The 20,053-nt window shown below is 35.2% G+C and overlaps 2 protein-coding genes across 2 annotated transcripts; one reads left to right on the top strand and one right to left on the bottom strand.

Moving 5' to 3' along the window:
• Window positions 1-356: 356 nt before the first annotated feature.
• LOC102625050 (probable inactive receptor kinase At5g67200) lies at window positions 357-4,934 on the bottom strand. Its single transcript, XM_006494413.4, has 2 exons — window positions 3,215-4,934; window positions 357-1,228 (listed from the first exon to the last, which is right to left on the bottom strand). The coding sequence occupies exons 1-2, from the start codon at window positions 4,650-4,652 to the stop codon at window positions 669-671; spliced, it is 1,998 nt and encodes a 665-aa protein (XP_006494476.2). The 5' UTR covers window positions 4,653-4,934; the 3' UTR covers window positions 357-668.
• An 8,052-nt stretch (window positions 4,935-12,986) lies between these two features.
• LOC102625331 (protein IRX15-LIKE) lies at window positions 12,987-14,318 on the top strand. Its single transcript, XM_052444139.1, has one exon. The coding sequence runs from the start codon at window positions 13,166-13,168 to the stop codon at window positions 14,120-14,122; it is 957 nt and encodes a 318-aa protein (XP_052300099.1). The 5' UTR covers window positions 12,987-13,165; the 3' UTR covers window positions 14,123-14,318.
• The last annotated feature ends 5,735 nt before the right edge of the window (window positions 14,319-20,053 follow it).

Below are 20,053 nucleotides of genomic sequence, written 5' to 3' on the forward strand. Positions count from 1 at the left end.
CACCAACTCATCGCTACTTCCACCAATTTTAGCATCATCCATCAATCCCTGCAACCGGGGGTGCCGCCGCCGCCACCTTTTTATTTTATCACAATTCACAGCGTTCAACATTCCTTTCCCTTGCCCGGTTTGTGATTTGCCATCATTTATTGATTTATTTAACAATTATCTCTTTAGAGTAATTCAAGTTTGTTTTACAGCAAAGTACTCCATAACGAATATGAATTGATTGTGCATCTATAAGTTGACAGTACATAAAATCATCAACCAGAATCCATCAGTTAGATGGTGCACTTAAATTTAAAGCAGGAGCAAATGACAGAATTGATAACATAAAAGCCAAAAAAACCAAAAAATAAAAGTAAAAAGGATGAAAAACGCCTTCATAAAATTATGATGCATATATGTCACTCCAAGGTGAAATGAAACAATTATTTATAGGAGACCCAAAAAGGGGGGAAAAAAATACCGAAGCCAAGCCTTGTGAGATTAATAAGATTTTCAAATTTTTAGCTCCTCCCTTCTGTTCCACGCCCGACTCCTCTTCATCTTCTGAGCAAATAATAACATTCAAATATACAGTTGAAGGACCCTTCTGACTGTGATTGAAGGACCCTTACTGAGTGTGATTTTCTCCAATGTCCCCAACCTTCCAAATGTATGAAAAGCTATGAATAACCAAAAGCTGCATTATCTTCTGCCATTACACTCTCTTTTATTTCTTGAATCATCTTCAACACTTGCCACATCGCTGGTCTCTGTTCTGGCGATTTCAAGCTACAAACACTAGCAACCTCAGTAAGCATTCCAAGTCGGTTCTCTTCCCTGCCATCGTCTACCCTCATTGTTCTGACCCATTCTAGCATGTCAGGAGGTGCAAGGTATGGATGTTGTGATGGATGTTTACCAGTCAAAAGCTCCAGTAACAGGACACCAAAAGCATATACATCAGACTTGGAAGTGGCTCTTCGGCCAGACTTGCGAGTCTCAGGGGCTTTATAGGCAACAGTATCAGGATCTTCAACAGAAGAGGAGTCAGAGAGGACAGAAAGGCAATAGTCTGTGAGACGAGCCTCAAAGTCAGCCCCAAGGAGGACATTGGAGGACTTCAAGTTGCCATGAATTAGCCATGATGCTCGATGGATATAAGCAAGGCCCTGGGCCACATCTTCGGCTATCTTTAAGCACGATGTCCAGTGAAGAGGCTTTGCCCTTATTGATCTAGAACCTGCCACCATTGCACTTCATCTCAATTATATTATATAAGATATAAAATCAATCTGTAAATTGTTTACGAATGGAAAGCATGCATCCATCACTTGTTCAAACAAAGATGAACTAAGAAAATGACTACTAAACTCATAAGATTGAGATGAGGCCCTCTAACGTAAAATTGAGTTTGTAAAACAAGAGATGAAGAACGAAGGTTGGGATGGGATGGGTGAATTCGGTTCAAGTGTTCATCAATCGGGTGGCTCAAATTGTTTGTTGACACTGACAAAGCCAGAGAAAACCTATAAAATTATTTCAATATTGGACCTTGGGACATATAATAGGTATGCCATCGACAAAAAGATCACCCTAAGATGATCACCTCATGGCTGTTGAGAACAAATCAAATCAGATGGTTTTATTTCTCAATCTTTTCAACCTTGGTTTATAACACGGATTCTTATTTCTCAATGTTATTCCACAATCAAGACAATTGGCTGAATCCTAAGGAACCATTTCATAGAAATCCATTAATATCTTCTTTTTATAAAGCAAACTGACTCCGATTCTAAAATAATCCACATCACTTCCGCTTCTATTGTAACAAAAGATTCACTTTTTACATATGGCCCTCCGTACCAAAAGGAGATGCACTGACCAGTGTTCCAGACCTCGTCTCACCAAAGGCCACCACCCTTGATGTGGTATTCTGAAGGTGTGCACATTCTATATAGGCTACAGAATGCAGATGCATTCATCATCTTGGACAATGATCATCATGTCATCAAACTTACCTTATTCTTCTACAACTTTTATGCAAACTATAGAAGTTATAAGAGTACAATCTGTAACTTGGGCCGTACTGATGATGTTGTAATGGCCTTAGTTACAAATGTAACAACAGTACAATACCAATTCAATAAACAAATTTGAAAATCACAATTTCATGATCACAAATACATAACACATGGTATGCGTCTGTTCAATTACCAATAATATTAAATTTTCTATATTAAAAATGTAAAACAAACACACTTCAAATTTGTCCATAAAAACGTGGGGACAAGAAATTAACGAACTCATTATTGCATATTTAAACTCAAGTGGACAAGATAAGTCTGCTGCCACTAACCCTAAAAAATGTCTTAATGCCGGTTCATACTAAGTTACATATGACGTAATATACATTAACCTAAAATTTAACTTTTTTGTAAAATTCAATTAGTACTTATCAACCAACTAAAGAGTCATAGGAAATTACTTTTGAGTCAAATATAAATTACAAATAATGTAACTTAGCAGCAGCCATGTCTTAAACCACTATTAACAAGAACCAAACTACACAACAGACACCTACACCACACATATAGCGGGTAATTACCCTTATATGGAACAAAGTTTTTGCGCCTTGATATCAGGGAGATTTCAAATTTTGATAAACCATTATAGCGTGTCCCAATGTTTGTAACCTCAATTTTATTGAAAACGGCGCCGTGATTGTCGGCACTAGAAGAGAATCGTTTGGTCCCAAAGTCCACAATCTGAAAAGATGCGACACTCTGCAGGACTCGTCACCATTTAATTTACCCAGGGGTAAAAGACGCCAGCAAGGCACTTCCCCTCGAACAGGGGTTTCTTAATAAAATAAGTAGTGGGAGATTGAATTTTAAATGATTAAAACTGAATTTGGTATTAATAATTAAGTTAATTCATTTTATTTATAATAAACTATTCTTTTTACTAAAAGGACTAGGAGATAGAAACATATCACAAACACACTAAGGCAGAAACGCAACTACACGTGTACTTACTTTTTTTCAGTTTTTCACTAATATTTTTTTAAAAAAAAAAAGACCCCCCCCCCCCCCCCGCGCCCAAAAAAAAAAAAAAAAGACCGACCGGGATTGGAGAGAAGCCGGCTGAACGAGGAGGGAGCAGAGTAAAAGAACAAAATCGGAAAGGAAAAAAAAAAAGAAAGAAAGAAAAGGAAAAACAGACGTACCATGAATGAGATTGAAGAGACTGCCATTAGGTTGATAATCATAAATAACAAGCCTTTCTCCCTTAGCTTGAAAATAAGCTCTAATGGGCACCAAATTAGGATGGCTAAGCCCACCAACAGCTTCCATATGTTGCTCAAAAGCTTCGGCGCTCGTATCAGCGGTCTTGTTCGCATCAAATCTTTTGACGGTGACAATCAGATGATTATCAAGCACAGCTTTGTACGTAGTTCCTATGCTGCCTCTACCAAGCAACTCGGCCGAAGCTCTCATTAACTGCTCTAAACTGTACACCTCTGATTCCCCCGCACAAAACACTAAGCTACCGCTCCTTTTTATCAGTGTTTGTGATCCTATTGCCATCTCCTCGACTTGAACTTTATTGGCTTTCGTTTCTACTTTAATTTTGCACTCTCCAACTTGCGTTGTGTTTGCAGTTCTTGAGCTTTCGGGTTCAGGGTAGGTAGTTCCTTCGTTAAACGACGCCGTCGACGGTTCTTTCGAGTTCCTTCCTTCGCTGCTTCTCCTAATCAATAAGAAAATGCACACAAGGAACGAAACTAGCACTGCAAAACCAATACTCAACCCGAGAATCAGACCCCTTCTTTTGTGATCATTTCGCGGTGAAGGTGGAGACAAAACTAATATCCCCTGCGACTGTGCGCTTTGTCCGAGCGGTCTAGGCGGTGACGTGGCGTTCGGTGATTCGAAGAACGGTGAGCGGGGCCTGCACGCTTTGTTGATAAGCTTTCCGCATAGGTTCGGGTTCATCGAGAACGACGACGCATCAAACTTCAACAAGGTAGGCGTCTCCGGAACCTGTCCCGTGAGATTGTTACCCGAAACATTGAATACTACAAGAAATGGCTGGTTTAGCGGCGGAACCGTTCCACTAAACCGGTTCCACTCGAGCTTAAGAGAATACAGCCGGTCCAAAGCGGTCAGATTAACCGGAATCAAACCGGTCAGATTATTAAAAGACAGATCAAGAATAGTTAGTCTGTGAAGTGACAAGATGGAAAGCGGGAAGGCTCCAGAGAAAAAGTTGCGACTTAAAGAGAGTGATTTAAGGTTGATGAGTGAAGACAAATCGGGAATGGGACCGGTGAGGGAGTTGTTGTGGAGACTCAGAACTCGGAGCTGGTCAAGCCGAGTTAAAGTGTTGGGAGGGAAAGTGCCACGGAGGCCGAAACTTTGCAACACGAAGCGAACGACCCGGCCTTGGGCGCATTTCACGCCTTGCCACTGGCAGTAGTCGAAACGCTCGTTGAGGGCGTAGAGTAGCTTGTTCTCAGAATCCGCCTTAGATTTGAATGAGAGCAGGGAAACGGCGTCGGATGGGAGAAGCGAGTTTGTTATTGGCGGATACTGGGCGGTGGCTGTGGAGTGTAAGAGGGAGAAGAGGAGGAGGGAGAAGAACGGTGCCGTTTTAGTTGTCATTTGTGTAGTGGCATTTGTTGTGGCTGGCCTTTGGCAGTCGGTTTTACAGCGTTGGGCTTGTGGGGCGGGGATTGAATGTTGCGGAGCAGCTGGAGCTGAATTTTAAGTGGGTCTCGACAGAGTATGAGTCACGTGAAAGTGGGGGATGGCCTGGGGGCATAGTTTTTATTTAAAAGTCTGGCTTTGCCCCAAGGAGCGCGTGTGCTGCATTTCTTTCTTCAGTTTTTAATTGATGGCGAGTTAAAAATCCATCCAATAGCTGCCACAATTTTCTATTTTATATATGCCCCTTTAATTTTTGTGAGACCAAAAAATAAAATGCACGAATTACTACTGCCTTGTCATTTAAGGCCGCACATATACAATAATAACGACAATAGTAATGTGGAAAGCTCTACATGTTACGTGCCTGTCTTATTATGAAGAGTCAAAAGTTTATACTGTAGAATAATTGTTGGGTCCGTTGAAGAAGACAAACTCGAGCACTTTTGCCTAATACATTTGATTACCCACAATGTAACATAATTTCCTTCTTATGTAAGCGAGTAATTCAAATTTCATATCTATCATCTTCACTTGCGAAGGAAATTTTACTAATTAAATTAGGTTGCACTCATAATGTGACTTCCATTTAAATGCAATCAAGTGAAAAAAATCGAAATTGCTGAATTATTGAATAATTCATAACAATAGAAGACGGGTCAAATCATTAAACCCAAATAGTGATAAAGATTTGCTATATTTTAATGAATACGAAGTACTATCTAAATGTGAAAACTTTAGAATTTGTGCTCAATACATAAAAGCATTGGAAATTTGTTGACATAAGTATAATCCACGAGTGCTCTCTATTTATATTCAAAGTCATTGTAAAAATAATTTATATGGGCCATGGCAAATGTGGTGATATGGGAATAGGTAATTACACCGTTGTAAAATTACAACTTGTATGACCACAAAAAAAATACATATTAATTTTAGAAAATAGCATTTTTCTAATATATATTTGCAGCAATGTTTGATATATAAAAAATTTAAAGAGCAAATATCTACCAACCACCTAATGTTTTGCATTTTATTAAAAAATATATGAATATTTTTAATAATTTTTAACCTAAAATTTATAAAATATATCATTTTTCTACTTTTTCATTAATACCATTAGAAGATTTAACAAAATATTAAAAAATAACTATTTTCCCCCTTAATGTAAAAAGACTAGTTATTGATTGTTATTTTGGATACTTTCAAAATATATTATTGTTTTGGATTCATTGGAACAAACTGTAAACTCTAAGTTCCTTATAATTGGTTTTTTATGTTGTTATTTTTTTATTGATGGGAACAAATTGTAATGTTTAAAATTTACAATAATTGGTATTATGGTTATTTTGAATGTATTTTGGATAACTATAACTTTTCTATTTATTATTGTTGATGAAGATATGTTATTTAGAATGGATTATATGAGTAGAGGTTCTTGATTCATGTTGTAAATGAATAACAAATTATTTAGGGTGTTTATTTTTAGTGAATTTATATCTTTAAATTAGCAGATTTAATGAGTTTATATGGTTACTTTTGCGTTCGTTATTGGTCCCAACAACTACAAAAATAATTTTTTTTTGTCATTTAAATATGATTAAATAGTCATTTTATCTTTAGATGATTTTTAATATTTTATTAAATTCGCAAACAATATTAATGAAAAGATGAAAAAGTGATACACTTTATATGTTTCAACGAAATAGCTGTAAGGAAAAAAAAAATAGTATAATTTTGATAAAGTGTGAAACATCGCAAGGTGGTTGAATATTTATCTAAATTTAAAATCTTTTGTGCTGTGCCGAGGAGATATCGAAATACGTAGCATTGTATCATTAATATCGGTCTTTTTCAACGTCAGTGATTACGTGATTAAGCAGTGCACATAATTGTAAACACCAAAAGAAGCCTAAATTTGCGCCCTATATGAGTATGGAACAGTCGATAAATAATATAATAATACAAGAACTTTGTCAGCTTTTACGAAAAAGCTGCGAATCCCACGCCAAAATTCTCCTAATGGACAATGAGACGCGCGCACTCGCGTACATCACAATTCAGAAAATACATAATCGAATCATCGCCAAATTTCTCAATTCAATGGAATTGAAAATTTGATCCACCAGAGCTAAAAAGGATCACGCGCCCGCCGGCGAGCGTATACAATCTTAGACGCATAAGACCCCATGCATTGACAAATTGAAGACCACCACACGGACCGTTTGCGTCTCGACGGCATTTGGTCAAAACCAGCAACAGTTGCTGCCAATTATTTTGGTGATTATTTAGCGAGTAAATTGAGTGGCTCGTGAGTCACTGAGTCGGAAACTAGCGAGCCAGCACGTGAAGAATTATAGGGCCTGGAGAAACGGCTAAGCTCTGTATCTCGTTGGACACGAGTGGAGGTAGAGTCTGTCTGAATTATTAGCCTTCATTTCGACTTCAGTTTCAACTTTCAACATTGCAATTATAACAAACAGATCGACCGTGAGCTTTAAGTGCAAGTTAAGGATCGATCGTAGTGAATCGTAGTGACGTATAAAAGGGGTATAATAATTATATAAGTTTTGATTGATCTAATTATGATTAGTTTACTATAAGTTGAATTATAGATATTTGGTAGAATCAAACAGAACTCTTTATTTTTAAGCGTTAAAAAAATCTTTTTTTTTTTTTTTCATTCAAACTATCTTATTTACTAATTATCAGTGACAACCTCATTGGAAGATTGGGCTGACAAGCACAATACTCATGTCGTCACTAAATCCAAATAAAAATATCGATAAATATATCAAATTTCTTTATTAATTAAAATAAATCATCAATAGTACGTTACTAACTATATGTGACAAATAAGTAATATATTTACTATACTACTAAAGAAACACGTAAATATAATATTATCTAAGAGTTGAAGATATATTTTACGACAGTTATTATATTATGGCCCAATGTCTCTTGTGATGAAAGAAAAAGATAGATTGATTCTCCCCGGCATCAATCTTTAATAGTAGAAATTTTATTGATTTTGTAGCGTGCATGAGCATGGGTGAGATTAATATGTGTATGCATATTGATTTATAGAATAATTAATCAAAGAATGCAACAAGAAAATCTATCGAACGACGTAACGCCTCACTTTCCTTGCAGGCGTGGTATGTATGCAAATCCATCATCTATAGAGAGCCGAAGCTAATGACGGCGACTTGAGTCTTGCGGGACTCGTTACTGCTCCGAAGAAATTTATGTTAAAGGTCGAAAATTCTCGAAAGCTTTGGAAGTTGACGCAAATGCTTGTGCTTTGTGGCGATTAATTTGTCTTTAGTCGCTTTTATTGAGTACTGGGTTGGTGGGCAGCGAATGGTGATGTGCATATTTTGCCAATTCCGAGAGTAATTGAGCACTCGACTCGAAGATAACATCTTGTCATCTTTTAGAAAAGCAATTCCATTCGCTCATCTTTCCAAGCTAATAATGCCCACTAACAAGTAACAAGAAATTTTTGTTTTTTTTCCCTCCCTTCCTCTTTCTTCCTTGCCTGGTTTGCGCATGGCCACTACAAGCGCGCAAAGTTGATATGTTATTGGGACCATAAAAAGTTTATTTAATTTTTATATTTTAAAATTAGTACTCATTTAATTTATATATTTTTTAAAACTATTTTAAAATATTTTTACTGTTAAACTATTATTACTCTTGCAGTTTTATTTCTTTTGGTTTATTTTTGTAACATTACTCTCTTATAATAATTTTTTTTAGATATTAATAAAACAATTAATAATTTAATTTTTTTCTTTTTATTGATGTTAAAAAATTAATATTATTGTAAGAGGATAATATTATAGAAATAAATCAAAAAAAGTAAAGGTAATGACAAAAATATTAATAGTTTAATAACAAATATATTTTGAGATATTTTAAAAAATAAAGAGATTAAATAAATACTAATATCAAAATATAAAGACTAAATAAATTTTTAACGCTTAAAAACATAATAATCATTTGACAGAAGCGTCACGTCTTAGTATTTAATTTTGGAGAATTTTGGATGCTTACTGGGCCACCAAGTATGAACAGGGCCCACAGCACAGGAGGAAAGGCTTGTAACTTCTTTATCTCGAATTTCTTTTTGCAATTTTAGATAAAAAGGCACTCAGAATTTCACTTTTGTGCTATTCGGCGAAACGAAAAGGAAAGGGCATTAGATTAAAACCAAAACTTGCCAAATTTTTTTCTTTTAACCTTCATTGATTTGAAAATTGAAAAATACACATTACACCTGCTGAGAAAGAATCCATCTAAATGATAAGACTTCACAAATTCAAAAGTAAACTTGGCTAGACTGATGAGTCTTAACATTACAAAGTTTAGGAGTGAATTGAACTATACACTCAGTGAACTCATTAATATAATCAAACTACATATCATGCCAATTTAGGCTCTACACGAATAAGCAGCTCGATCTAGGAGAACGCCACATAAAATCACTCAATTGGCTGCGAAGTTAGATATATATCTAACACACAAAACAAACATGGCTAATAAAGAGTCTTCCTAATTGAAAAGAATTCTCCATCATTAATGAGATCTAATGATTGCACAATATAAATTTACGGGTATGTTGGACACACCTCAACTACAATAGATGAAGGTTCATTAAAAAAAAAAAAAGAATTCTCCATAATGTGTCACGCTTGATTTAAGATCGAAAGCACAAAGGATCCCAGATCAAAATCAATGACTATAAGTGACAACAAAAATATTAAAAACAACCACACAACAACAGAAACCAAAAAAGAAAAAGAAAAAAGAACTCACAACTTGAAAATACAAATATTATAAAATAAAAATGAATCATCCATACAAAAACTTATCGCCGGAGAGCCTATACAAAGACTACTATTATTGGACTACCGAAATCTCCACGGACCACCATCAAATTCGACACAACCGCCTCCAGTATGAGCACATTGTCTCCATTCAAACACCGAAAGCGACATTGTTGCAATGTTTACTACGAAAAAGATTAGGATTCTTTCATGATTTGATCATGTCATGAGCAAATAAATTAATTATTGATTGGTTGCTAATAAATAAAAAAGTAAAAAAAAGTTAAATCTTACTCATACACTACTACTAAAAGACACATGGCAGAAGATTATTAAAAGCCCAGTAATGCTGATAAGGAGAGGATCCTATTCACTACGAAAAAGCATCGAGAGAAACTAATAAAACTAAAAAAGAAAAATAAAATAAAAAGGAAAAAAAATTGTCGGCAAGAAGACTACATGTTATTTTTAATACCCATAAATTGGTTTTCGGGTTCTTTAATTAAATTAGAGGAAGACTCGATATAAATTGTTGTCCTATAATAATTTATTGTTGACAGGACCATTAGAACTCAGATTCAATATGTTTAAGCCAATTAACTTATTATAAAACGAATCAATAAAACTTGATCATATTGATCTACATGTTTAAAAGTTCAAGATGACCAAGTCTAATTATCGACTTCTCGTTCCGTTTGGTTATAGAAACAAACTATTTAGTAAATTCTTCTTGTGGGCTGTTTTAGGCCCGTGGATGAGCTGCGTCTCTCCTTCAAATTCGACCCGTTCATAGGAACTTGGCAAATGAAGCATGTGCCAATGCTGTGGGCCTTCTGTTCAATGACTTTTCACAGAAGATTAGAATGTTGAACAATGTTGTAACGACAATGCTATTTCCCCCAAGTCGCGGCCCGAGTCAAATCCCAGAATCAAAACACACCGTTTTGATTAAGCTAAAACCGCACCGTTTGATGTCAAAGCTATTTTCCCTTTTAATTACAGCCACCATCGATCTAGTCAACTCCAACCACAATCCAGAGCCACCATCGATCCACTCAACTCCAGCCACAATTCACAGCCACCATCACCCATAATTCACATCCCCCATCGCCCACAAATGCTCACATTACCCATTATATCAACGGTGCGTTTTGATTAAGCCAAAAAACACACTTATTTTTTATTTCATTGCCACCATCGATCCAGTCAACTCCAGCCGCAATTCATAGCCACCATCGCCCACAAATGCTCGCATTACCCATTATATTATTATTAAGTTAACAACAACGGCAATATCATTTCACAGAATAAGACAACAAAATTCAACTAAAATTCAAGCTTTGCAAATATTCTGTTGCCAAAGGAATCGAAAAGACAATACCTTACCTTATGGCAAAGCTCACGTAAAGCTTTTTCATATTTATCTAAGCTAAATCCAGTTGCCCAAAACGAAGATAATAATTAAGGTGGGTTCTGTTCTTGGGGTTCCGTAGTTGAAACGAAAATTGAAGGAGAAAGCATATGTTCGACACAACGCTCAAATTGAAAAAATTAATCATCAAAATGACGTCGTTTTTTAGAATTTTTGGGGTTTGACTCGGGGTTTGACCCGGCAAACATCAGCGCTAGGAACAATGCTATGGGCCTTCTGTTCAATGACTTTTCAATGTTGAACAATATTGTAATATTAAAATCCCATTGAGTGATGATATACATTCACCGAATGGGTCCGTGCTAGCCTGCTAGGCCCTCCCAAAAAAAAAAAATAAAAAAAAAAAATTGGTCAGAGTCAGTCCGGGGGTTCCATTCTAGGTGAACGTCAAGTTCCACTCTCCTTTCAAAAAACGCTTTCTTAGTGCCAAGACCACTAGATTACCTGCTGATGTAGTGGTATTTGCTAATTGTTTTGCGTCATCTGGCCGCGACACGACAAGCACCTTTTTTTTTTTTTGGTTCGAATGAAATTACTGCATATAATAATGTTGAACGGGATAAACCAAATCTCCTTAACAAATCATAAATAAAACACACCTGAGCCCCACCTGCCGCCATCACCAGACCATTATGATTTCGTATCACTGCTCGATAGCCCATCATACCCTGATTAGCATCCACAGCTGCATCAATACCATTGAGCTCAAACCACCTCTCACAAGGCACCACCATCCGGTGGATATCCATCTGCCCATTTACGCGCTGCAAAACCAGGGTTCTTGATCCATTACTATTGTCTTTGGGGATTCGGCACATCCACAATTACACAAACCAGTCATTATAAAACAAGTCAATGGAACTAAAAGCATCAAATAGTCCTTGTAATTTAGCTACCACACACGAAGGCTGGACAAGAGAATCTTCATGTAAGAACTTCTTGCGAGCCCCACCTTCCAAATGCTCCACATAATCACGATCAGCAACTGAAATCAGAACCCGAGAATACTGAGGCAGCAAACTCAAATAAATCCCAAATTTTCAAAAAAGGACGACGCAGTACAACCTCAAAAAAATAATTTGCTTAATGAAAATTTAATTTGCTGAGCAAAGGCAGATGCAGTCGGCCGGTCCAACTAGGCGAGCCAGCATAAAATTTAGTGTTTTACAAACGTTTCCGTTTTCAAAAGCAGGCTCCGAATCAAGCCAACTTGTTTCGAAGTACCCTAAACGCACGTTTTTCTAAAAAAATTGGTTATAGTTTACACGTATTACATTGAAATGAAATCTACTATCAATCTAAGTATATATGCAATTTGAAAGTTCATCAGACATGTTCAGCATCTCCCACTAATATTTGAGAAGAAAATTATTTTCACTTACATTTGTGTTGTTTGGGGGGGGGGGAATTAGTCTTTATAAAAATTCGAAACAAACCTATTGTTACGCCAAAGCCTTAGTGGCCGCTGAACACATGTTTGGTTCTCAGGATCCACTTAATTACATTTACAATTACAGTCAACGAAAGTTTTTGACAATATTAACTCGACAAAAGTTCTTAGGATCCACTTAATTACGTTTACAATTACAGTCAACGAAAGTTTTTGACAATATTAAATCGACAAAAGCCTAGACATGGAGTGCAGCAGGTAGATTGTCCCCTTCAACTGAAACTAATTATTCAAGAAATCCCGCAACATTATAGAGGTTACTTGAGAACTAAACCTGATACAAAGAAGGAAAAGCGACTTTTGGCTTGTAATTAGTTATCGGGTCGCTGCAACTGTTCCCATCTAACCCTAATTCCCACCAGCTCCAGGCCAACCACCTTGTCTTCTGCTCCCAGTCCACATCAAATTCTGTCACTTCACACCATGTTTGCCAATAAAATAACCACAATTGCCCAAATACATTTGCATGCAAACAACCCGAGTAATTTTTAAAATATAAAAATTATATATTCTTTTTGTGTTTCATATGCTATCATTTTGGCTTCTAGAATATATAATAGCATTATGTAGGTTGATCATTGTAACGTCACCTTCAACATATGCTACCTATTCTCTCATATTGCTTCAACCTTGTGTTTGCCCCTTGAGCAAACCTATCTTTAAATCAATCCCTCTTTCTCAAACTCTTCAGGATTCACAATCTCCTCCCCCATTTTGCAACAGAAGAAGGAAAAAAAAAAATAATCTCCAAACAAAAATGAAGAACAGTAATAGCAACACAAAGCTCATTCTGCTTCATCCTTATATACAAAAACAAGGAACCTCTAATCGTCTGTGGCTGCTTGCCTTTGTATCATTCTTCACTATAGCTTTCCTTCTTACGCTAATCTACACAAGGGAATCCATTTCTCTGAAAACAACTTCAGGTAGCGCCGCCACCATGGATACTAAAAGTACTTCTTCCGTCTCTGCTGGTTTTGGCAATCCGCCATTGCCAACAACAGTCATCAACACTCTCCTCCTTTACGCCTCAAGATCCAATGATTCTTACCACATGACACACTCCGAGCTCAAACGCATCTCTGATGTTATCCGAAAATGCTCATCTCCATGCAACTTTCTTGTATTTGGCCTCACCCAAGAAACCCTTCTCTGGAAAGCACTTAACCACAACGGCCGCACGGTTTTCATCGATGAGAACCGATACTACGCGGCGTATTTTGAAGAGTTACATCCAGAAATCGATGTGTTTGATGTCCAATACACGACCAAGATTAGAGAAACGAAAGAACTCATCGCATCCGCAAAGGAACAAATACGCAACGAATGCAAGCCAGTGCAAAACCTACTGTTCTCAGAGTGCAAACTGGGCATCAATGATTTGCCTAACCATGTTTATGAGGTAGATTGGGATGTGATACTAATCGACGGGCCACGTGGTGATGGGCCGGATGGGCCAGGGAGGATGTCGCCGATCTTCACTGCGGGAGTGCTTGCTAGAAGCAAGAAAGGTGGCAACCCTAAGACTCATATTTTTGTGCACGACTATTACAGGCATGTGGAGAGAATGTGCGGTGATGAGTTCTTGTGCAAAGAAAACTTGGTGGAGTTTAATGACATGCTTGCACATTTTGTCCTGGAGAAAATGGATGAAAATAGCTTCGAGTTCTGTCGCAATAATAATGCATCATCGAGAGCTTCAGCATCATCTTAATGGTTTGGATTATTGTCAAATTTGTGATCAACATAAGCATAAAGAGGTAAAAATGGTTATTTATCATCACATAAGTTTTTTTTTTTTCCTTTTAGATGTATTCTATGCTTTGGCGAGGCATGTAAAAAATAATTTTTTGGCAAATGCAACATGTAATCATCGGTGAATTTATCACATTTGAAAGTTTCAATTGTAACGTGAGTGTCACACTTTATGTTCAAAAGCACACTTTTAGCCGATTAATTAAGCCTTTTTTTTTTCTTTATATACATATATACAAATCCAGAATGGGTGTGATTGGCTGAAAAACGTTTCAATTTTTATTATGTTAACTCTCTGGATGGAAGTCACACATTTGACGTTTCACCAGGAATAGCACAAAGATGCCACAATGCCCCCATGGATTGGCTTAAAGCCTTAAACTACTAAGAATTTGTTCAACACTCCCCTAATTCATTGAGGGGTAGTAGGTGTAACATCTACGTGGAGAATCAAGAAGATTAGATTAGACAAAATACAGCTAATCTATATTTTACTTTGTTTATAAGTTTTGAATGCCAAATAACAAACAGTTCAGAGAAATTCAGATAAGCTTTTGATATTCTTATAAGTTATAACCTTGTGGTCAATCCATTAACAGAGAAACATCGGCGAACAGATTTAAACATAGTATTAATTTGATTGAAGAGGACAGAACCACTGATTATTGAGGTGCTTCTCAAAGAAGCAGTTACAAAAAAATTTGTCAGAATATAACCGAAAACGTTTCTCCTATGAACATTCTCAAAAGTACACCCTTTTATGAAGAAACTTTACTACTGTTAATTTTGGCTACTGAGTTGCTGTGGTCTGCTGCCTCGACACCAATTAGCCAGTACGTATGGAGTATGTTCAAAAGCAAATAGATATGATGAAAAAAGATTTCAAAGGCTCGGGAATTTTCGCCTTTTTACTTCATTTTTATATGTTATAAAATAAGATTTCATTCAAATCTCTATAAAATGGTGTAAAAAACACCAGTTAAACGACATTTTTTATCGTTGTTTTTTTAGAAAAAATAATCTATGAATAAAAGCATGATAAATTATCTTATCTTTTTGTGAATTTTTTTTTAAAAATAAAATAATTAGATTAAAATTTCAGAATTCACAAAAAAGCAAAAAAAAAAATTCCTTGTCCACGTGTCATCCTATGACTGTCCTTTTATTATGACCAAAACAATATTATATATCATTTTATGTAATATTGTAACTTTTGAAATAATTGAAAACAAAAATTAAAACACTTAAACTAACTATATATTAGATTAAACACTTAAACTAGAAGAATTATATATGTAATAAAGGAGCATATAGTTCATTCTTTTCTTTCTTTAAATACCTTATTCTTACTACGCATATCAGCATGGCTACTGATCGACTTCGATTCAAACCCAATCATCGGTAAACTCTATTCTCCCGCTTCACATTTTACCGACGGGCGGTTCTATTCTTTCGCACGATCACTTTTCTTTTGAAACCTGTTCGTTCAGGTCCTATCTTTTGGATCTTGTGTCTTTAATTATATGGACAAAACAAAATCAAAACTCACCGTCGTACGTATGACATGTTGCAGATATAAGTCCCAAGTGTGATGATCTTGAAATGGCTGAAGATCCGGGAGAGTCTAAAGTTATTAAACAACTGGATCGGACCTGTAGAGAGGCTGGTTTCTTCCGAGGTAATTAATTTATTAATTAATATCTCAGTGCATTACTGCTACTCCGGTTATCAGTTTTTTTTCCTTTTTTAAAAAGTAATGGGTGGGCAAAGCCCAAATAATATTGTTTTTTTTTTCTCCCTTGCTACCCCCTTAGGCCCTTACTCCGGTTCTCGGTTAAACCAATGTGGTTTAAAAAAAAAAAATTGCAGTTGCTCCTAAATGCAAATGCAAACGCAAACGATGATGTGATTATAATTGTACAGAAGGGCCATGGTACTCCTGAGACGCTCATCAAAGAGGCAAAACATATTGCACACAACTTCCTGGATCTTCCATGTAAAGAAAAAGATCAAGATCAGTTGACTCCGGGAGCTGGATACAGAGGATATAAAGAATTCGAGAAATTATAACCAAAGGCAAACGTGATTTGCAGGAAGCCAATGGTGTAAGAGTCTTGCTTGCTTTCTTTACCGTTAATGATGTTTGTGTGCGAGGTACGGTACCGGGATGGTCTGATTGAAAAGCATTTTCTCCTGCAATACACGGTGCCAAAGTTGAAACTCTAGGAGGACCCAAAGTCATAGGGTCAAAAGTATAAATAATCTATATATATGGGTCAAAATTACTAAGAAAAATTTGTATATATACTTCATATGATTTTTATTTAATCGTGGTGGAACTTCGACGGAGCTTTGATTCTTATGTAAATCTGGAATGTTATTTTGGAGCTGTGATGATTTTCATGATGGCAATTATTTAAAATGGCGAAGCTATATGTCATGTATAAAATTTGCAATATCGTATTCAAAGGTCCTCTAGACGAAATTATCATCGTCTTTGAAACATGTTTAACCAGCCCTTTCAGCCTTTCTGACATATTTATACGTCCATCCATTTCCGCATAAAGAAGAATGAGACTCATGATAGAATTTAAAAATACTCACTACAAGAAAAAAGAGATTTAACAACGTGTAATTTACGTTGTTGAAGGCATTCAACAACGCTCGCGCGCATGCTGTTAATGTTGATGTTGTCTTAAGTTGAATATTTTCAACAACATTCTCTGCGCGTTGTTAAAAGTTTTTTGCTTGTTGTTAAAATTTATTTAGCTACATTCAATAAATGTGGCTGAAACCCTATTTTGCTTGTATATTTTCAACAACATGCAGACAAAAGTTGCAAATAACATTTCGCTTTAAGAATACACACACACGTTTTATACAAATTAATAAAACTAATAATATATTGATATAAAAGATTCCATTAACATCCTCTTGTAATTGTGAATACAATATTCTTAACAATTGTGAAATGTACAAGAATTTAATAACGCAAAATAGTAATTCTTATAGTAGTCTCTTTTTCTCAGTGGTAATTGATCAAAATATTACAAAAAACTCTCAACCAAATCCAGTTCTTCAATCTCTCCATGATAGCATTAGCAATAAACCTCAAAATCTCCCAAAGTGATCAATTCCTGCACAAGCAAGACCAAATTCACTAAACATTGAAAATAATTTAACACAAGCAACTAATAAAAAAACAAAATCAGCAATGGATATTACAGAGATGAATTTAGTTTTGGTACAAAAATTTAATTGAATTGTGACATGTTTCGTGATAGGTTTTTTCTATCATAATTTTGTATTTACAAAAAATTATCAAAAATTTTAATTTTCTGTAATTCTCTACATTGTAAAATTTAAATTCTACAATTGATAAAAAACGAACAAAAAATAAAATACTATCAATCCAAAAAATTTATAATATTAATAATATATTAATCCTCGTACAAAATCTCAAACGCATTAGAACAAATGTAGAGTAAAAAAGAACTACATCAACAAAATGACATTTAGTAATCACCATTCAAATTCAACTTGCAACTTAAGTTTCCCATTAACCTCGAGAATACAAGGGCGGTTGGTCGTGCCACAAGTGTGGTAACTCCAAATGCTATTCCTGTTAAGATAAAATAGGTAAAAATGAAAATTCAAATTAAAGGAACAATACCATTTAACTATCATTGAGGAATGATGCATTAAATAGGCTTAAACTTCTGACAGTGGCTTACATTTTTCAAGAAACTACATGATATGTAATGACATTCTGATATGGTTTGAAATACAACTATCAAACTTCGGTTATTTGAAACAATGATTAATCTATTTTGGAAAAAAGATAAATCAAACTTCAGTTATTTGAACCAAGATCACAATTAAAAAACTATAGTATTTGTTGCATGCCATGACTTTTAATTCGATAGAATGGTTGAATTAAAAAACCATTAAAAGTAATTAAAAAAGAATTAAACTTCCACTGGTTTCACACCACTTCCACCTGCAACCAGTCTGCCAACGTCTCTGCAAGTGTAACAAATAGAGCAAGTTCTGATAAAACCAACAATAATAAGAAAAATAATAAAAGTATGAAGTTATAATTACACATGAATAGAGCAATGTCTCATGTAGTCATAGAATACAATGAAGAGTCCAAAATCCACCAATTAATTAATTCTAGCCTCAATTTCATCACTGGAAGCATGGGGACAACTGAACTGAGGTTTCCACGAAGGTCTTAAGCCATGCAGGAATTAGAAGCTATTAATTATATTTTATATGTCTACTTGTCACGTGTTGATATAAACAAGAATAGAGAGAATAGAGATGTAGATTAAATGATACCTCAGCAGAAACCATGGGTGCATTTACAGCAGTAGCAGCTAGCTCCCATTTCAGGGCCCCAACAATAGCTTCTGATATTTCAATGGCCAAACCTTCTTGATATGTATTTATTGATAAAGCATATATACTTGTGCCTCCATAGTGCTAGCACCAAGATGTGGAATCCCAGCGAGGTTTCTTTTCTTCTTAGGTGGCTACTACAGCTGTGGTGAGCTAACAATTAAACAACAGGTTTTCAATACTTTACAAATTCTATATATGTATAATAGTATGCATCTTAACAGAATTAATAACATAAGCAACAATGAAAAGAGTGAAAATTCAGAAAAAAAGCGTAAAATCAGAAAATAATAATACCATCAAATTTGAATTAACAAATTAACCAGATATATTAGAAATTAAATACCTCAAAAACCGAATCTAGATCAAGTGAGGAATCGGCTGGTGGTCGCGAATCGGGAAATGTTGAGGTTTTAATTGGGGGAATTCGAGATAAAGTGAAAGAAATAGAGAACTGGGAGGCAAAACGAAACTGACCAAACTAGGAGAGAGTGAGAACTGCGACAGAGTGATGAGCCAAAGGCGAGTAAATCCCGACTATTCATTGCAAGAACTTTGACGCGGCGGCAACGGACTATGTTTCCTCAACAATACATCGAACGCGGCAGCAATGGGCAAGGGTGTTCAAACAATATTACCGGCATGGCAGCAACATAGTTGAACGGTGATAAAACGACACTGTTTTCTCGACTGATTGAGTGCATGATTGATTTTTTAGGGTTTGGCCTTGAGAGAGTGATTGGTGTTTGGGTAAGAGTGTTAAATGGAGAGAGTGCTCGCGAACTGGGGGTATAAACATTAGGGAGGAGCATTGGTCACGAACGTTAAACGCACCGTTTTTGTTTCACATGTATATATGTTAAAAAGAATTCCATTTTAAAACACATTCCGTTCTTTGTCTCGTATTTTAATTTTTTTAATTTTACAATAATTAATTAAATTTTATATTATTTTTTTACTAATTTATTAACAATCAAATAAGTAATATTTAGTAATAACAAAAAGGCAAATAGATAATGTGATTATTGATTCGCCATTTCAAATTAATATTTGATAATTTAGTTGAATTAATATATAGATAATTAAATACTAAACAAAGTCTATTAGCAGCATAACATTTATCTATTATTTAATTGGATTTTACTTAATACAAAATAGTATTACAAAATCTGAAATCTAATCTGATAAGTATTTATCATTTAATTAATATATTCAAATTTTGAATACCAAATCCTAAACTTTTAAATTGAATTATTATATAAAAAATCACTTATTATATGAAATTAGCGCTTTGTTATTATTATTTTTTAGGCTTTGTTACTATTATAGACGTAAAAATGGTAATAAAAATAATCAAGTGATTAACAAAATATTTCACAACATACTAAGAAGCATGCTGTTGAACATAAATAACAACGAGCAAAAGAAAGTTGTGATATATTTTTATTAACAACGTAACCTATTTGAATGTTGCTGAAGATAAAAC

This window comes from Citrus sinensis, chromosome 7 (genome assembly GCF_022201045.2).
Source record: "Citrus sinensis cultivar Valencia sweet orange chromosome 7, DVS_A1.0, whole genome shotgun sequence".
Taxonomy (NCBI): Eukaryota; Viridiplantae; Streptophyta; class Magnoliopsida; order Sapindales; family Rutaceae; genus Citrus; species Citrus sinensis.